Source organism: Mugil cephalus, chromosome 2 (genome assembly GCF_022458985.1).
Source record: "Mugil cephalus isolate CIBA_MC_2020 chromosome 2, CIBA_Mcephalus_1.1, whole genome shotgun sequence".
Classification (NCBI taxonomy): domain Eukaryota; kingdom Metazoa; phylum Chordata; class Actinopteri; order Mugiliformes; family Mugilidae; genus Mugil; species Mugil cephalus.
In genome coordinates this window covers 27858781-27875417 of record NC_061771.1, presented here as the reverse complement: position 1 = coordinate 27875417, position 16637 = coordinate 27858781, and the positions used below count along the sequence as shown (strand labels likewise).

Here is a 16637-nt window from a genome sequence, read left to right as displayed (position 1 = left end):
AGTACGAGGGTAATGTATCATGAAGTGATGTTTTGGTAACAGATTGATTGCCGGAAATAACTGCCTGAAGAGCCAATGATGGTCAATGATTAAATGTTTGAGGTAAATGGTCATTCCTTCTGAAAGGATGGGTGAAAATACAATATTAGCAATTTGCAGAAGCAAAAGTAGAAGATGCCAGTGCTTGTCATCTGACTGTATTAATTCACCAAATAGCAAAGGCATATTACATAATAAGCACCAAGATTGTGTGGCATTCAGCCCTAAATCATTACTTCCATCAAGCAACTTGACTCTAGGCGGATGGTTTCACTGCTGATTGTAACCATAATCGAAAGCGTGAATTCTACCAGTGATTTGTTCAACATTTAGGAAGTTGTTCTGAATGTAATGAAGGACAAGTTTGACTTCAAACTGGGCAGCACCCTCTAAAATATCGTGCATCATATCGACAGAAAAATTGTTTGCTGTGTTTAAATACTGAAGTGAATTCAGTGGACAAATGCGTTTGACACCATATACATGAGGTAGCGTAGGATCTGTTTGTACAGTTTGACAGTGTTGTTTGTGCATCTCGACAGTTCTTAGTACAACTTCTTGATCATCTTCACAGAATACAGTTTGAAAACAATGTTTCTCAAGGAGACAGAAACGACGACAATATCGAGCCCCAAATGACTCCACAAAGCCAAACAGACTATGCAAACCAAGATAATCACCAGTGACCCGAACTATGGTACCATGAATTTTTTCTTTTAAACATGTGAACTTGAAGTCCCTCTGTCTCAAGTACTTTAAGATCACTGGCAAGTGGCTCAAATGTCAAATTAATACCATAACGCTTGATGTCTTTTGCATGGAAAAGAGCACACAAATGTATATTAATCAATGATGAATTAAAGATTGAAGGGAAATTCCTTAATGTAAAGTATATAGCACCTAATTTGTGTATACCCTTTTTAGACCCCAAAGGATTTGCTGTTTCGAACTCGTCATAAAACAGTTGTGTCTATAAGGCATCTTTTTCTAAAGAAAATAAGGGACTTTTTTTAAAAAAATAGGTGCCATCTCTCAAGTCTGCATACACACCTTCCTTGGGCACGTGCCTGGGCTTGAACATGTCTGAAAGTTCTGTGTTTTTAATATGCAAATTTATCGGTTACAATGACCTGATCGTATGTCCCAGTTGTTTTGTTTCTTCTGTTGTCAAATCTTGTGCCAATCACCTTTTCAACAGGTTCTACAATTCCCCATTTTTCTTTGAAGTGTTTATTTCGTTTAGTTTCTGAATTTAAGGACGTGAATGGGTTTTCCAACTTTTGGAAAGATTGTTTTATTTTATTCCTATTTTCTGTGTCCTGTGGAGATATGCACTGTAAAGCTGCATCTTTAGCTTGACTTTGAATCTCAGAACACACTTCTTCCATGGAGGAAACAAAACTATTTACAGCAGATTGACTTAATCCGGCTGCCTTGAGTTGTGCAACAGCAGAGGCACACATATCTAGAGTGCTCCTACTGGAGTTTCTCAACAGTTCAGATGTTGTGGCTACCTCATCTTTGTTAGCTGTCTGCGATGTTGTGGCTGTCTCATCTACATTAGCTGTCACCACCTCTCCTGTGCTGCTCAAATTAACATCAGTGTCAACGTCCTGGTCAATATACTCAGTGTGTTTGGTGTTTAAATGTTTCCTAAAACCAGAAAACGTACCAAACACACATCCACATCCAGTCTGGGCACATTTAAGCCTAAGATTTTTTCCAGGTAAGTAACCATGAACTAATCGTAAATGCCTAACAAGCATATTTGAACTTGATAACTCAGCCTGACAAACAAAACACTGCATGATAGAGGAGCACTAATGAAGCAACCTCGCCCTAACTTCAGAGACACGAGGGCTTTCCTTGACCTTGCCGACATCAATGTTGTACACTGTGGTTTGGATGAAAGTGTACATGTTGTGGAGCATGCTGTTGTAGGATGTGCCAAACACAAAATGAGCCCTAAACAGTTCATCAAAGGCACCAAGAGAAGAGGTTGACCTGCAAGGTATGGCATTCTTGTCAAGAATGATGAAGAACTGGTGGATTGCATTCTTCTTAACTCCAACAGCCAGGAGATAGGGTTGAGCTCTGGTGGTGATGCCATCGAGATGCTCTTGAATGTTTGTTCCAGTCTGCGAAGACAAACACATGAAGATATGATTACAATTGGACAGTTGTAATACAGAAAACCAAAACAAAAACACTTTAAGTTAGACACATTCGCCACCAACTAGTTGCTTTTTAGAAAACACTCTAGCATCATATTGGCTGTCAGTACTTATTATAAAGCACTTTATTAATGCCTTATTGTGCATGACTATATTCTACAACTATTAGGCAATTATATAAGATCTGTTCCTCAATAACCTCCAAAAATACAAACCTTCTTGAAGACCACAAGATGCTTCTCTGCTTGCGATGCCGAAACCTTTCCTGGTCTCTTCCGACCCCGAGCAGAGGTTGGAATCAGGTGTAGCAGCAATAAAACCGACGAGAGGTCACTGTCCCAACCTGTTACAACAATTGGGTGTTCAATCTCAACACACTTCGGTTATGCAGGCTGTCAACAAAATTGAGTGGCTCTGCGATGGAAGCAGCACTCATATCATATTTGATGGTTAACACCCCAGTTGAGGGATCTGTTACTACATCCTCAAAAACGTCTTCATCCAACTCAGTCCCTGAACTGTCGACAACTTTCACACCTTCCGTTACAGCTGGGACACCAAACTTGGCAAATGCTAGGAAACGGGCACAAAAGCTTGTGTAAACAGGAAAATCATTGCTTATCTAATCATAACATTTCACTCCTCACTTGAATCACTGAATCTGGGTTACCTTTTACAGTAGGGCTCAAACATACACTTAAAGTGAATTAAAAGTATTTTTTATGTTTTTGTAGCAACTATACTTTAAGCAATGCATCCAGAGTTAAGAGTGTGGTTAGAAAGGGGAACACAAAACAAATACAGACGTTTGTCAGATATTGATCAATTCCAAAATCCAAGAACTTAAAATGTTCCATAATTTTATATTAATATTCGGCAGCCGCAGGCCGGGAAGCATCACAAAAGCGGGCCTCCGCTGATCTATTACTGATGGACACCACAAGCAGCCCGCTTCAACACAGACCAGCTCAAGCGGGCGGAAGCCAGACACAGAAAAGGCAGAGAGCAGCCGGTCGATTTTCAAAATAAAACTCCCCGCGCAAACTGCCGGTAGTAAAAACATACAAAAGAGAAACGAATTAACTACGTAGCATATTTACACACAGAGAAGCAGATCTAGAAGCACATAAACGAAAGAAAATGACTAAAATCCAATTCCCTACACAAGCAATCCTCGCTATTCCACTATAATATTTGAACGTCACAAAGAACTACACAATCACACATCCACACTGTAAAATCCAAAGTTAACATAACTTTTGATAGTTTGAGTGTTGTGCTAGTTAATGTTAATTAGCTAACGTTAGCTGCCGTAATGCTGCTCGCACATGGACTTGACGTTCACTCAGTCACTACACATAGCCTTCTGAAATTCGCCATTTGAAGACATAAAACGAGATGAAATTCACAGTTAACAATGATATAAAGTCATTCTAAAACGCTGCTTCTGTTGAAAGGACAAATAATGCGTTTAATAGTCAATAAGGAGACACTTACCGCAGTCCTTCGGGACGAAGAAAATGGCGGCCTGAAATGTCCGTTAGACGAGGAGGAGGTGGGCGGAGCTTTCCAGAGTACGTTTGACACCGCGTATTTTAACGACGTATATTTTCACCAACACTGGCCGGCATCTTACTCCAGCTGTTGTTGTAATAACTCTGAAAGAGTCGGTGTACTTTGACACTGCATATTTAACACTGTAGAATTTACTGTGAGATACTGTTCACAGAAACAGCTAGATATTTGAGCACTTAAATGATTAGTGCATTTGATGAATGTTGTACAACTAAAAGAAAACATGAACAAAGAACTGAAGTTTGAGATCCGTTGAGATTTAAGAAAAAAGAAAAAACAATATTTTGATTTTTGACATTTAAAACCTTAAAGCAGGGCTATTCAATTAAAAAATTCAGTTGGGCCACATTTTAAAACCTCAAAGTTCAGCTGGGCCGAACTTTTTCAGTGGCTCATAAGCAGCAGTTAATGGTGAATTTTAAACCAACACAAATGAATGTAATAGGGCAAAAAAAGATTTGTATTAATTGTTCCCTTTTAATGTTTTAATGTTAATCAAAAAGTGCAAAAACAAGAGATGTTTGAAAATAACAAAACAAACCAAAAGACAAAAACAATATGGTCATGTCTGACCCAGGCCCATCTCAAAGTGCATATAAAAACAACAAAAAAAAAAAAGCTATTACTGCACAGACCTATTATAGTACCCTAGCCATAAGATTTTGTTTTATATAGCTATATATCAGTGTCATCAAAAGTGCTAACAGTAATTAACACACACAACCACTGATCACTGAAGATCCTCCTTGCATCAACTTCCAGCTTAAAGGGCAAGAAAACGTTTGGAGCAGACAAGACAGGGTTACAACTGAGGAGGCACTTTAGATCCTCGAAAGACTGTTGGCACTCACTAGACCAAGCAAATGGCTTTGATGGACTGGTTAGAGTGGTCAATGGGGCTGCCACAGTAGAAAGGTTTTTACAGAACCTGCGGTAGTATCCAGCCATACCCAGAAACCGTCGCAACTCCCGTCTGGTGGTTGGCACAAGAAATGCAGCAATTGCTGTGATCTTTGCATGATCTGGGTTGACAAAAGCGGAGATTTCAGAGGCACGTGGTGTTAATGGAACCTGCCAGTAACCTTTAAGCATGTCAAGTTTGCTGACATACTCTGAACCTTTGACTGCTGTCAGACTTCTCATCCAGGACACATGGTGATCTCCATGGACTGGAGCTGGGCACAGCGAATCCATGTTCCACAAGGTAGTCTGCTTCCTTCCTCATGCATTCCCTCTTCGCAGGATTAACCCGATAGGCATGTTGATTGATGGGTTTTGGGTTAGTTAAGACGATGTCATGTATAATAACAATAGTTTGAGAGGGGATGTCATCAAACAAGCATGGGAAGCCAGATATTAAATTCTCAACATCACCACGATGATCATCAGGAAGGCGAGACAAAAATCCAGACAAATCAGAAAGTAGCTCAGAATTTTTCAGTCTTACCCCCTGTGGTGAGGCACTACACATAACCAGCCCATCCTCTAAGGCTTCATCATGTTCACATGACACAATCTGTTTCTGCGCCTGCGGTCAGGAGTTTGAATGACAAAGTTAGTGTCACTTACTTTCTTCTCCACAACATAGGGACCTGAAAATTTTGCAGACAAAGCAGAACCAGAGATAGGAGAAAGAATCAAAACTTTGTCACCAGGTTGAAACGAGCGGGCAATAGCTTTCTGGTCATAGTACTTCTTCATTTTGACCTGAGAAGAGGATAGAGAGGCTTTGGCCAAATCACAGGCACGCTGCAGATGAGCTCTGAGTTTCAACACATACTCAGGGATGCTATGGACTTTCCTCCCTTCTGGCCATAGAAGCTGGTCTTTGAGAAACTTTAAGGGGCCACGAACCTCATGTCCAAACACCAGTTCAGCAGGACTAAATCCGAGTGACTCCTGTTCAGCTTCATGAGCAGCAAACAACACAAATGGCACAGCATCATCCCAGTCCTTTCCAGACTCGAAACTGTTTCCTGAGCATGGACTTCAAGGTCTGATGGAACTTTTTGAGAGCCCCCGGGCTTTCAGGATGATAAGGGCCTGAAGTCACATGCTTAATGCCCAAGGTTTTCAGTACCTGGGAAAACACTTGGGAAGTAAAATTGGTACCTTGATCAGTCTGAACCACCTAAGGAAGGCCAAACATTGTAAAGAATTTCATAAGTGCCGTGACTGGAGCTGTGATCTTCTGTAACGGAACAGCCTCTGGGAACCGAGTGGAAACACACATAATAGTTACAAGAAATTGGTTGCCAGATTTGGTCTTTGGTAACGGGCCCACACAGTCAACAATGACTTTTTCGAACGGTTCACCCATCACGGGTATGGGACAGAGTGGCGCAGGAGGAACCATTTGGTTAGGCTTGCCAGTTACCTGACATACGTGACACGAGCGGCAATGGCGCACCACATCAGACTTGAGTCCTGGCAGAGACATGACATCAGCTTTCTTTAGTTCTTCCAGCAGTGTTTCAAACACATCTGTAGCAAGAATTTCAATCCTGCGTATATTTGATGTGATTGACACATATGATTGCAGATGTCACACTTGTTTTAATTTTCTCGTCATTCTTTCACTGTTTCGGAGTCTGTGAATGGCCTTTTTTTTCGCCAGGATCCAGGACACACTCACACAATGGAATAGCACACGTAAAATGTGTAAAAAAAAACAGCCCCGGCAGTAACAGAGGATGCAGGTGTGTTGTGAACTCGATAGAAATGACCAAAATCAGCTTTCTCTCCTGAAGTTCATCTCCAAGACGGTAGGATGTAAAGAAGTTGTCACATGTGATGTTGCAGCCCTCCAATACCACACGCATTCCCTGATTCTTCGCAGGTGTTCCTCCAGGTGTCTTTTCCCGTACACTCAAAATAATGATTATTGGCCCTAATAAACATGAAGAAATATTTTAAGTAAACTCTAACTGAAGTGTATAAAACAGAAGGTTTATTTAATAAAAATAAGTAAACATTATTTAAATATGCTCTCTACAAACGTAATGTAAAAAAAGTCGAATAAACTTTATCTGACTGGATCACATAAGATGACAGTGGGCGTGTCCCAGTACGTTGTCACCATGGTAACTGCAGAAATCTACGGGGTCGCCCACTCTGCCCTCACACGCTGGGCACTGACATGCGGCCACGCACTGAACCCAACCGACAGACAGGTGTGACTGTGTCTAATACGGTAAGTTTAATGGCTTGAAATATATTGAGTTAATGGTACTGATACGATATTTTAGAATTAGATCGATAAATTCAGTTATTTATCGAGTTTCTCAAAGATTATGTGAATGCTTTGATCTTTATATTTTTGAAAGTCTGGTGAAGTTGGATAGCACACGCCTGGATATGGCTTTTAGCATGAGCTAGCTAGCAGCACTGCTTCCACTCCGGTTAAGCAGAATGAAGCTAATGGTTGGGCTACTGCCACGCACACTGAGTTATTGATACTGTGGGTGTCCTCGTGTCCGAGACGAGGCCGGGTGTCGCTGTTTCCATTAGTCGGGACGTGACTAACCGAGCTTACATGTTTAAAATGTTTTAAAAGGACGTAAAAATACTTTAAAAGCATAGAAAGTTATTTTAAAACACATGTTTGAAATGTTTAAATATGTGTAAAACAATACAAAGTTTTTTTGAAAACACATGAATAGAAAGTTCTTTAAAAAATACATGTTTAAAATGTTTAAAAAGTTTGTAAAATGTGTTAAAGAATAGAAAGTTCTGTAAAGCACTTAAAATTGAGATGCTTCAGTGAGATCACAAGCTTGTTGGACATTGCTATTGTGATCTTCTACTGCTATCTTGACTTTGTTTGAATTTTTGGATTGTTCATAATGTGCTGTTGGCCAAATGGTAATTTCTCTGTAATGACTATATTTTAAGTCTTCACAGGTTATTACATGTGATCAAAACAATTCTTGTATGTGTATAACGCATGTGAAGATGCTTTTGCACATTTTCAACGGTAATCCAAACGATTTCATCAGATTCACAATATTGATGTGGGCAGAGATTGTTAAATACTTGTTCATGTTGAACGTCAAGGATAATTAATGTTCCTAACAGTTATAAAGTGCCGAATTATAAAGATCAGTTAAATCTGTGCTGATACACCCAGTGTCTGAATAGGCCTGTGATGGCTGTGATGCGTCTGTAAACAATGTTCAAGTACCAGCACCAGAGGTGTACAGCGGCATCCATGTGGTGCAGACACATGTAAAAGTTACAGAGATATACTGTTTGTAGCTTTGTGATTTTAACAGGTGATAGGATAACATATTTGAAATGCACATGAAAGGTAAACACATAAGGTTTATGTGAAAGTTCACCTTACCTTTCACTGAATAAACACAAAGTTTATGTATACGTTTGCATTAACTTTATTTAACTCATTCCCACTGAGCATGGTAGAAACACATTGTTTTTAATAGGACCATCACATTGAACTTGCCTAATAAAATAACATGGAAAAACATAATGCAGGGGTCGGCCACCCAAAATGTTGAAAGAGCCATATTGGACCAAAAAAACAAAAAACAAATATGTCTGGAGCCGCAAAAAAATAAAAGCCTTATAGAAGCCTTATATTGAAGGCAACACATGCTGTATGTATCTATAGTAGCTATATTAGCCTACTATCGAAATGACTAAGTTAACTACAAATACATAATGAGCCTTCATGATTAAATGTTTATTTTTCCTGCAGTGCATCGTGTAGAGAATGACGCACCATGTCACTACTCTGTTGTGCGATGCCGCCTCAAGTTTAACTTCATTACAATATTAATGAATTATGTTTCATTGCTTTGATGAAATTAAAGAAATGCAATAAAGAAGATGTAGTCACCATCTGTGAACGGTTTGCCACGTTTTATTATCTCCCGGGTTGCAACAAAACTTGCAGCAGTAGTAGAGTTTGGAGATGCAATCCACTTCTTAAATCTTATTTTTGCGCTCCTCTAATTTCTCCAGAAGTAATGCAATCGCACTTTTTCTCTCACTCCCAACTGGGTACTTGGCTGCAAATGTAGCATGCCTTCCCTGAAAATGTCTTTCCACATTGCTCTTTTTGTTATTTGACAACTTCTCGCTACAGAACAAACATTCAGGCAATCCTTCAGCATTAGCAATGAATGCAAATGATTCGGTCCAAGAAACGTTGAATCCTCTGTTCTCCTCAGTTATTTTTCTCTTTGTCCCTTTGGGATCCATGGCCCATCACACAGCCGCCGGTTTATTTACAACAGCCACCTGCCTGGCATCCCGCCTTACTGATAGAAACGTGTGTCGCAGGCTATGACGTAAATCTTCGTTGACAGAAATGTTGAAATTTAATATTTATTCTACACATTTTTACAGTATTGAAAAACGTTAATAATGTTTGTGTCATGTTTGTTTTCCTACAGAAACCATATGAAAACAAAAAATATATTTCTCTCCCCCATCTTTTTCAATTTTCAAACATTTTTGAAAAAGCTTCAGGGAGCCACTAGGGTGGCGCTAAAGAGCCGCGGGTTGCAGACCCCCAACTTAATGTAATTAAAATACTTAAAGTCAAGGTTTTGGGGTCAGTTATTTCTTTGAGTGTGTGGTGACGTCCTCGTCTTTGTCTCCTTCATCTTCTCCTTTCCATTTCTTCATCTGCTCTTCTTGCAAATCCCTGTAAGAAGATGGAGACCAGTTTCCAGATGAATGAACTGATTCTCTCCAGTTCTCTGTTCATCTACCTTTTATTGTAGGAAGAGTCTGTGGTTGTTGGTGTTATTTTTCTCTTATTGATCTGAGCCCCTTGAGATCAACTTGTTCTGAATGTGGCCCCTGAACTTCAAATGTAAAGCCTCAAGTAGCTTTAGCTGCTAAACACAGTCAAGTCTGACTATTAGATATAAAATAAAGTACATGTTCATCACAATGTCCAGTTAAAATGTAAAAGTCTGTAACTCACTAATCCCTCTGTTCGTCACCAGGACTCCAACGATGAAACCAAGAACAAGGAGGAAACAAATACAGACACCAAGAATGATCCAGTGGTTTCTCTTCTCTACAGGACCTGAAAGAAATTAAACTCTTGAATTTAGAGGAATAAACTCAAATGGGATTTAATTTAACAACACAACATAGTTTAGATTAATAACTTTATTCCAAACTATAGTGAAATAAATAAAGACCTACCAGACACAGTGGGGTTCATGACTCTGTATCCTGGAGGCGTCGTCATGGCGACATCCTGTCTCTTTGTCACTGTCACAGATAAAATATAAATATTTTAATACAAATATTTTATCCACCTACACACATCAACCACATCATTATGACCACCTTTCTAATACTGTGTAGTTGTCCCTTGTGGTGTCTCATCAGAGAAGGACATGGGTCTTCTGAGGGGGTCCTGTGGTGTGTGGCACCAACAACACAACGTTGTGAGTTTAGTAAACTTACCGTTAATGTTGAAAACAAAGCTGACGCTCAGCTTTGGGATGAAGCATCTGAAGTGTCCTGAGTCAGACTGCTGGACTGTGGGGATCAGTAGAGTCATCCGTCCTCTGGTCAGGTCCTCTTTAATCAGCTCTGCTCTGTTCTTGTATCGCTGCATCTGTCCCACAGGATGATCTGTCCCACGTCGACGGGAGTAGACAAAGAGGTCTGAGACATGTGGGATGTCCATTCTCCTCCAGTCCAAGGTGAAGTTTGTTAGGTTGATCTCTGGATCAGTTTTACACTGTAGAGTCAAATTACATCCTTCTGGTACTTCAATCAGCTGAGTCTGGTCGATGATGGGATGTTTTTCTGGGGAAACAAACCAGAAAAAACTTACAGTTTGATCAGCTCATGTCAACCTGAGGATGAGGATGGTGTAAAACCTTCCTCTGTCACAAAGCTGAATCAAGAACAACAGTAGTATGATCCACCTCTGACGTTTACCCACATGTTCAGTGCGTCTACAGCTCTGACACTAGAACCGTCCCTGAACACTAAGTCTGTTTAAATTAAATTCAAACAAGTCGAGTCAATTTTATTGTCAATTCTGACAATGCTCACAGAAGCATCTACAATGCAACACACATTCCTGCAGCGTCCTTGTGGTCACATCTGAATTGCACCACACAACATATTCCAGCCCTCGGTCCATACAACACAAAGAATAAAAAGTATGAGAACAACTACAAGCCAAAAAACTACTAGTCAAGTAGCCACGTTCATCACGTTGAAAGTTCACTAGTCTAGTAAAGTCAAGTCAGTAGCCTGTAGACGGCCTCTGTCCTCCACGGCTTCTGATTTGCCTGGACATTGATGGACTTAGTGGTGGTGACATCGTCCATGCGCTTGCTGATGAAGGCTGTTACTGTCTGTGTTCTCCTGGAGGTCAGTGGTGGAGTTGTCGGTGGCAGCTTGTTTAAACATGTCCCAGTCTGCGGAGGCGAAACAGTCTTGAAGTGCCTCTGAGGACCACACTCGTACCTGCTTCCTAACTGGTTGGGTGACTTTAACCAGTGGTCTGTATGTTGGCGTGAGCATAACATGAGCTGGTCCGAGGCACCGATGTAGGGGAGGGGCCTTGTAGGCTCCTCTGTGAGAGGTAAAAACACTCAGTGCGTTTTAATGCACGTAAAAAAGCCGATTTATTGCCTTAATCGGTCTATAACAGGAGAACTTAAGTGCATGTAAACACGTTACTCCGATTAAAATCAGAGTTCTCATTATCCGATTGAGACTCCCAGATAATACGATTGGAATCAGAGTTTTCATCAGATAATGCGTGTGCGCATGCTCCACCACCGCTGCGCTGGTGTGTGACCCCGGAACAAACACGTCCAAGAAAGACGATCGTAGAAGAAGAAGAAGAGAAGCGGAGCCGTCTGAGGGATAGCGCGGATCTTACCTGCACCAGAAGTAGCGCGAACATTACGTACGAGATTAAAAAATGTACTATTATCCGTCTGGTTGTTGTTTAAATGCCGGTGTGCTGCATGAGCAACTCTTGTTTATTATATCACGTAATAGGACGACCGGAAATCAGGCCATATTAACGCGTATTATCCCGCTGAAAAGATACGTATCGCCACCTATTGTGGAGGAGGAGAACAGTTATTCGATTTTCTCCGCTGCATGTAAACTGGGACAAGGTCTGTAGTCAGAAAGTTGAATTTTGAGCATAGCTCGATTAAGCGCTGCATGTAAACACAATGATTGTCCAGAGTGTTGTTTCCCCGTGTTGGAAAGTTTATATGCTGGTATAATCACAGTCTTGGGGTCAGCATGGTTGAAATCCCAAGCCAGGATGAGAAAAACGTCTGGATGGGCTGATGCTCACTGGTGTGTTGTTGTAGTTCATTCAGTGCCTCACTCCTGTTGTTGTTGTTGGAGCTGGGGGGGGGGTATAAACAACCACAAACAGAATGGCCGGCACTTCAGAACCATGAACTCCAGCAGTGGTGAACAGTGTTTTTTCTACAAACACAAAAACACAGCACTCTCTCACAGTCCTTTGAGTGACGCGCAGTGTAGTTGCGAGTGCGGATCGGATGTTTTCTAAGGCCTCCGGAGCAGACCGCTGTTCTCTAGTTCCTCACCGTGAGCGGATTTTAACACTCGACACTGGCATTTCTGCCAAACCCACGACTGTATTTGCGCTTTTTGACTTGCAGACGTGACGAGGACGGACAAAAAACACTTTGACGAAGACCACGAAAACACTGTTTGGTTAGGACAGAGAGGAGCCGCGGAAAAAAATAAAAGTAGCGTGAAAGCGTACTCGCACATAAAGCACAGCAATAACAACAATAACATTACTATTTACAATAAGAATAATGACAGAGGAGGAATTTCATACGACATAAACTCACCGATCAACGATGCAACAGTCACGAAAGCGAACAATGTTGTTACTGCCATTGTCGGCCAGAGAAATGAGTGCTGCTGTTTCTCCGTCGTAAAAACTAGTAAAAGTCGTGATAACCGTTGTGGAGTCTGTTGCTGGCGGAGTCTTTTGCAGGCGAATTCTGTTGCAGGCGAATTCTGTTGCAGGCGAATTCTGTTGCAGGCGGAGTCTGTTGCTGGTGGAGTCTGTTGCTGGCGGAGTCTGTTGCTGGCGGAGTGTTTTGCAGGCGGAGTCTGTTGCAGGCAGAGTCTCTTGCAGGCGAATTCTGTTGCTGGCGGAGTGTTTTGCTGGCGGATTCTGTTGCAGGCGGAGTTCGTGTGCTCGCTCGCCATGCTCGCTCGCCATGCTCGCTCGCGCACGCAGTGCTCCTTACTTCCTAGTTCAGCGCTTGCATCAGATCGGATGGGAAATGTAGTTCGGCCTCGCGCCCTCGAGTTAGGCCTCAGAGGCCTTGACGTCCTGTGGTTTTATAGTCTGGCTTTACTGTCAACAGGCTTTAACGCCAACAGCGTCTTTTGAGAGAAACATCGTCTTTTGATGAAGTTCTTGATTCTTATTGAGCAACTTATCAGAGGTGGACATGAATGTCTCGGACGGGCTATAACAACAGTTTGACACCAGGCATCACCAGCCAACCAGGAGACTTAAGCTACACAGACACTGTACGATGTTTTCAAAAAAGAAGTAGAAACCCCTGGAAGTGTGAGGTACTCACCTGGGAATGAGAAGGATCGTCACCGAAGAGAAACGCGCTGCTTTGGCAATTTGTTCCATTATGTGCGCAGAAAAAAAAAATCCAAAAAGAAAAGACGACGACGACGTGTACGGACAAGGAAATGGCGGAGCAGACGTGGGAAATACGATCTGTCCGATTTAAGTTCCGCTTCCGCCCTGCTTTTACAGCGCGATACACTCACGAGGGAAAACGAGAGTTTCAAGCATCCGCCATATTGGATGTGGCAGATCTGCCCCGTAAAATAATAAGAGGAAATGGACCGAACTTCATAAAGCGCCTTTCTACGAAGTGTTTTAAGTTAATGCCTCTATTCACCCATTCACACACACTAATATATTTGGGAAACAAATCGGCACCAAAAACAACATATATAACTTTTACAGTGGTGATTATAAATGTTTACTCCTTGTGTTCAGGATATAGGTAAGAACCAGAGTGTTTAAAGCCGCGGAAAAAATAAAAGTAGCGTGAAAGCGTACTCGCACATAAAGCACAGCAATAACATTACTATTTACAATAAGAATAATGACACAGAGGAGGAATTTCATACGACATAAACTCACCGATCAACGATGCAACAGTCACGAAAGCGAACAATGTTGTTACTGTCATTGTTAAAACAATTTAATCTTATAACAAATTACAAAATAAAAACTAAAGAAGTCGTGATAACTCCACTCCACGGCCAGAGAAATGAGTGCTGCTGTTTCTCCGTCGTAAAAACTAGTAAAAGTCGTGATAACCGTTGTGGAGTCTGTTGCTGGCGGAGTCTTTTGCAGGCGGATTCTGTTGCTGGCGGAGTCTTTTGCAGGCGGATTCTGTTGCTGGCGGAGTCTTTTGCAGGCGGATTCTGTTGCTGGCGGAGTCTTTTGCAGGCGGAGTCTGTTGCTGGCGGATTCTGTTGCAGGCGGAGTGTTTTGCTGGCGGAGTGTTTTGCTGGCGGATTCTGTTGCAGGCGGAGTGTTTTGCTGGCGGATTCTGTTGCAGGCGGATTCTGTTGCAGGCGGATTCTGTTGCTGGCGGAGTCTTTTGCAGGCGGATTCTGTTGCTGGCGGAGTCTTTTGCAGGCGGATTCTGTTGCTGGCGGAGTCTGTTGCTGGCGGAGTCTGTTGCTGGCGGAGTCTGTTGCAGGCGGAGTGTTTTGCTGGCGGAGTGTTTTGCTGGCGGATTCTGTTGCAGGCGGAGTTCGTGTGCTCGCTCGCCATGCTCGCTCGCGCACGCAGTGCTCCTTACTTCCTAGTTCAGCGCTTGCATCAGATCGGATGGGAAATGTAGTTCGGCCTCGCGCCCTCGAGTTAGGCCTCAGAGGCCTTGACGTCCTGTGGTTTTATAGTCTGGCTTTACTGTCAACAGGCTTTAACGCCAACAGCGTCTTTTGAGAGAAACATCGTCTTTTGATGAAGTTCTTGATTCTTATTGAGCAACTTATCAGAGGTGGACATGAATGTCTCGGACGGGCTATAACAACAGTTTGACACCAGGCTATCACCAGCCAACCAGGAGACTTAAGCTACACAGACACTGTACGATGTTTTCAAAAAAGAAGTAGAAACCCCTGGAAGTGGGGGAGGTACTCACCTGGGAATGAGAATGATCGTCACCGAAGAGAAACGCGCTGCTTTGGCAATTTGCTCCATTATGTGCGCAGAAAAAAAAAATCCAAAAAGAAAAGACGACGGAAATGGCTGAGAAGACGTGGGAAATACGATCTGTCCGATTTAAGTTCCGCTTCCGCCCTGCTTTTACAGCGCGATACACTCACGAGGAAAAACCAGAATTTCAAGCAGGTTTTTGTCCGACAACGCGACCGTCGAGTGTAGGTCGGGTGGGGTTTTGCTCATGAGACTCCTCCCACAGCGCTAACGTAGTGACGTAGAGATGACGCAGACCGCATGGTCACCATGACGACGTCCACTGTGTCTGGTAGGTCTTTATTTATTTCACTATAGTTTGGAATAAAGTTATTAATCTAAACTATGTTGTGTTGTTAAATTAAATCCCATTTGAGTTTATTCCTCTAAATTCAAGAGTTTAATTTCTTCTTCTTTTTTTTTTTTTTTTTTTTTTTTTTTTTTTTTTTTACATACACCATAGTTATTTAGATATTGGCCTCTACCAAACGGTTGAGAAGTCCATTTATGGTTAAAGTGTAAAAACTGCTAAAAATGACAACAATGTATAGAAAAACTCAAAAAAAGTTTTCAAGAAATAACTTGAACTCGGGCTTCTCTGTGGTAGAACAACACAGAGTTGGCTGTTCATGCAACGGAACAAATATTTTTCAGCCATTGGTGCAGCAGCACAAACAGTTTTTTTCTTTTCTTTTGGCCAGTGGTACGATATTTCTGTTTTTTTTGGCCAGTGGTACGATATTTCTGTTTTTTTTGGCCAGTGGTACGATATTTCTGTTTTTTTTGGCCAGTGGTACGATATTTCTGTTTTTTTTGCCACTATCTCTGATGGTATGCTGCAAAGCATTGCTGCTTTGCATTCAAACAGAGGAAAACATTGCATGTCTGAAGTTTCTACCTGGACACACCCTTTGGACAGAGGTTGTCAATTTTATTTACGTTAGCCAGCTGCTAGCTAGCTGCAGGCTAGCTTCTAGCTACCTTGTTCTCTTTACCATAAACTGACAATTCAACCGTTTGGTTGAGCACATTTTGGAAAAATGATTTGACCCTTATAACACCTTGTTTGTTGCATCAAGCTACATGATTCTGTTGATTAAGAGCTTGTGAACTATGATATGATGAAAACTATGCTTACCTTTGAAAACTCCAGTAGCCTCCAAACTTCCTGTTTGGAGGCAATCTGAAACTGCACATCACTCAAAGACACAGTGAAATCTCATGGATTTATTTATTTATTTTATTTTTTTTGGCATAACACAACCCAAACAAATGTAAGAAATGGCTCAATCAAGTTGAGTTTAGTTCCACTCCTGGTGTCTTTATTGGTTTCCTTCTTGTTTTTGGTTTCATTGGAGTCCTGGTGAGTCACAGACATGTACATGTACTTTATTTTATATCTAATAGTCAGACTTGACTGTGTTTAGCAGCTAAAGCTACTTGAGGCTTTACATTTGAAGTTCAGGGGCCACATTCAGAACAAGTTGATCTCAAGGGGCTCAGATCAATAAGAGAAAAATAACACCAACAACCACAGACTCTTCCTACAATAAAAACTTCACGAGGAACTTCTCTGAAAGGTATTCGTTCTT

The 16637-nt window shown here is 41.6% G+C and overlaps 1 protein-coding gene across 3 annotated transcripts; it reads right to left on the bottom strand.

Annotated features, from left to right (window-relative positions):
- Window positions 1-8163: 8163 nt before the first annotated feature.
- LOC125003726 (fibrous sheath CABYR-binding protein-like) lies at window positions 8164-15354 on the bottom strand. 3 transcript variants are annotated; one of them, XM_047577853.1, is made up of 5 exons: window positions 14993-15342; window positions 10239-10586; window positions 9972-10040; window positions 9745-9849; window positions 8164-9459 (listed from the first exon to the last, which is right to left on the bottom strand). In XM_047577853.1, exons 2-5 carry the CDS (start codon window positions 10462-10464, stop codon window positions 9437-9439), a joined length of 423 nt encoding a protein of 140 aa, XP_047433809.1. In that variant the 5' UTR covers window positions 10465-10586; window positions 14993-15342; the 3' UTR covers window positions 8164-9436. The 3 variants fall into 3 exon arrangements, with proteins under 3 accessions (XP_047433809.1, XP_047433808.1, XP_047433807.1); XM_047577852.1 differs by lacking the exons at window positions 8164-9459; window positions 9745-9849; window positions 9972-10040; window positions 10239-10586 and adding an exon at window positions 13790-14786 and having other exon boundaries at window positions 14993-15354; XM_047577851.1 differs by lacking the exons at window positions 8164-9459; window positions 9745-9849; window positions 9972-10040; window positions 10239-10586 and adding an exon at window positions 13790-14872 and having other exon boundaries at window positions 14993-15353.
- Window positions 15355-16637: the final 1283 nt, after the last annotated feature.

What these genes read in the sequence shown, in the direction of transcription:
- LOC125003726 (XM_047577852.1), bottom strand. Translation starts at nt 14,619, where the DNA reads ATGGCGAGCGAGCACACGAACTCCGCCTGCAACAGAATCCGCCAGCAA.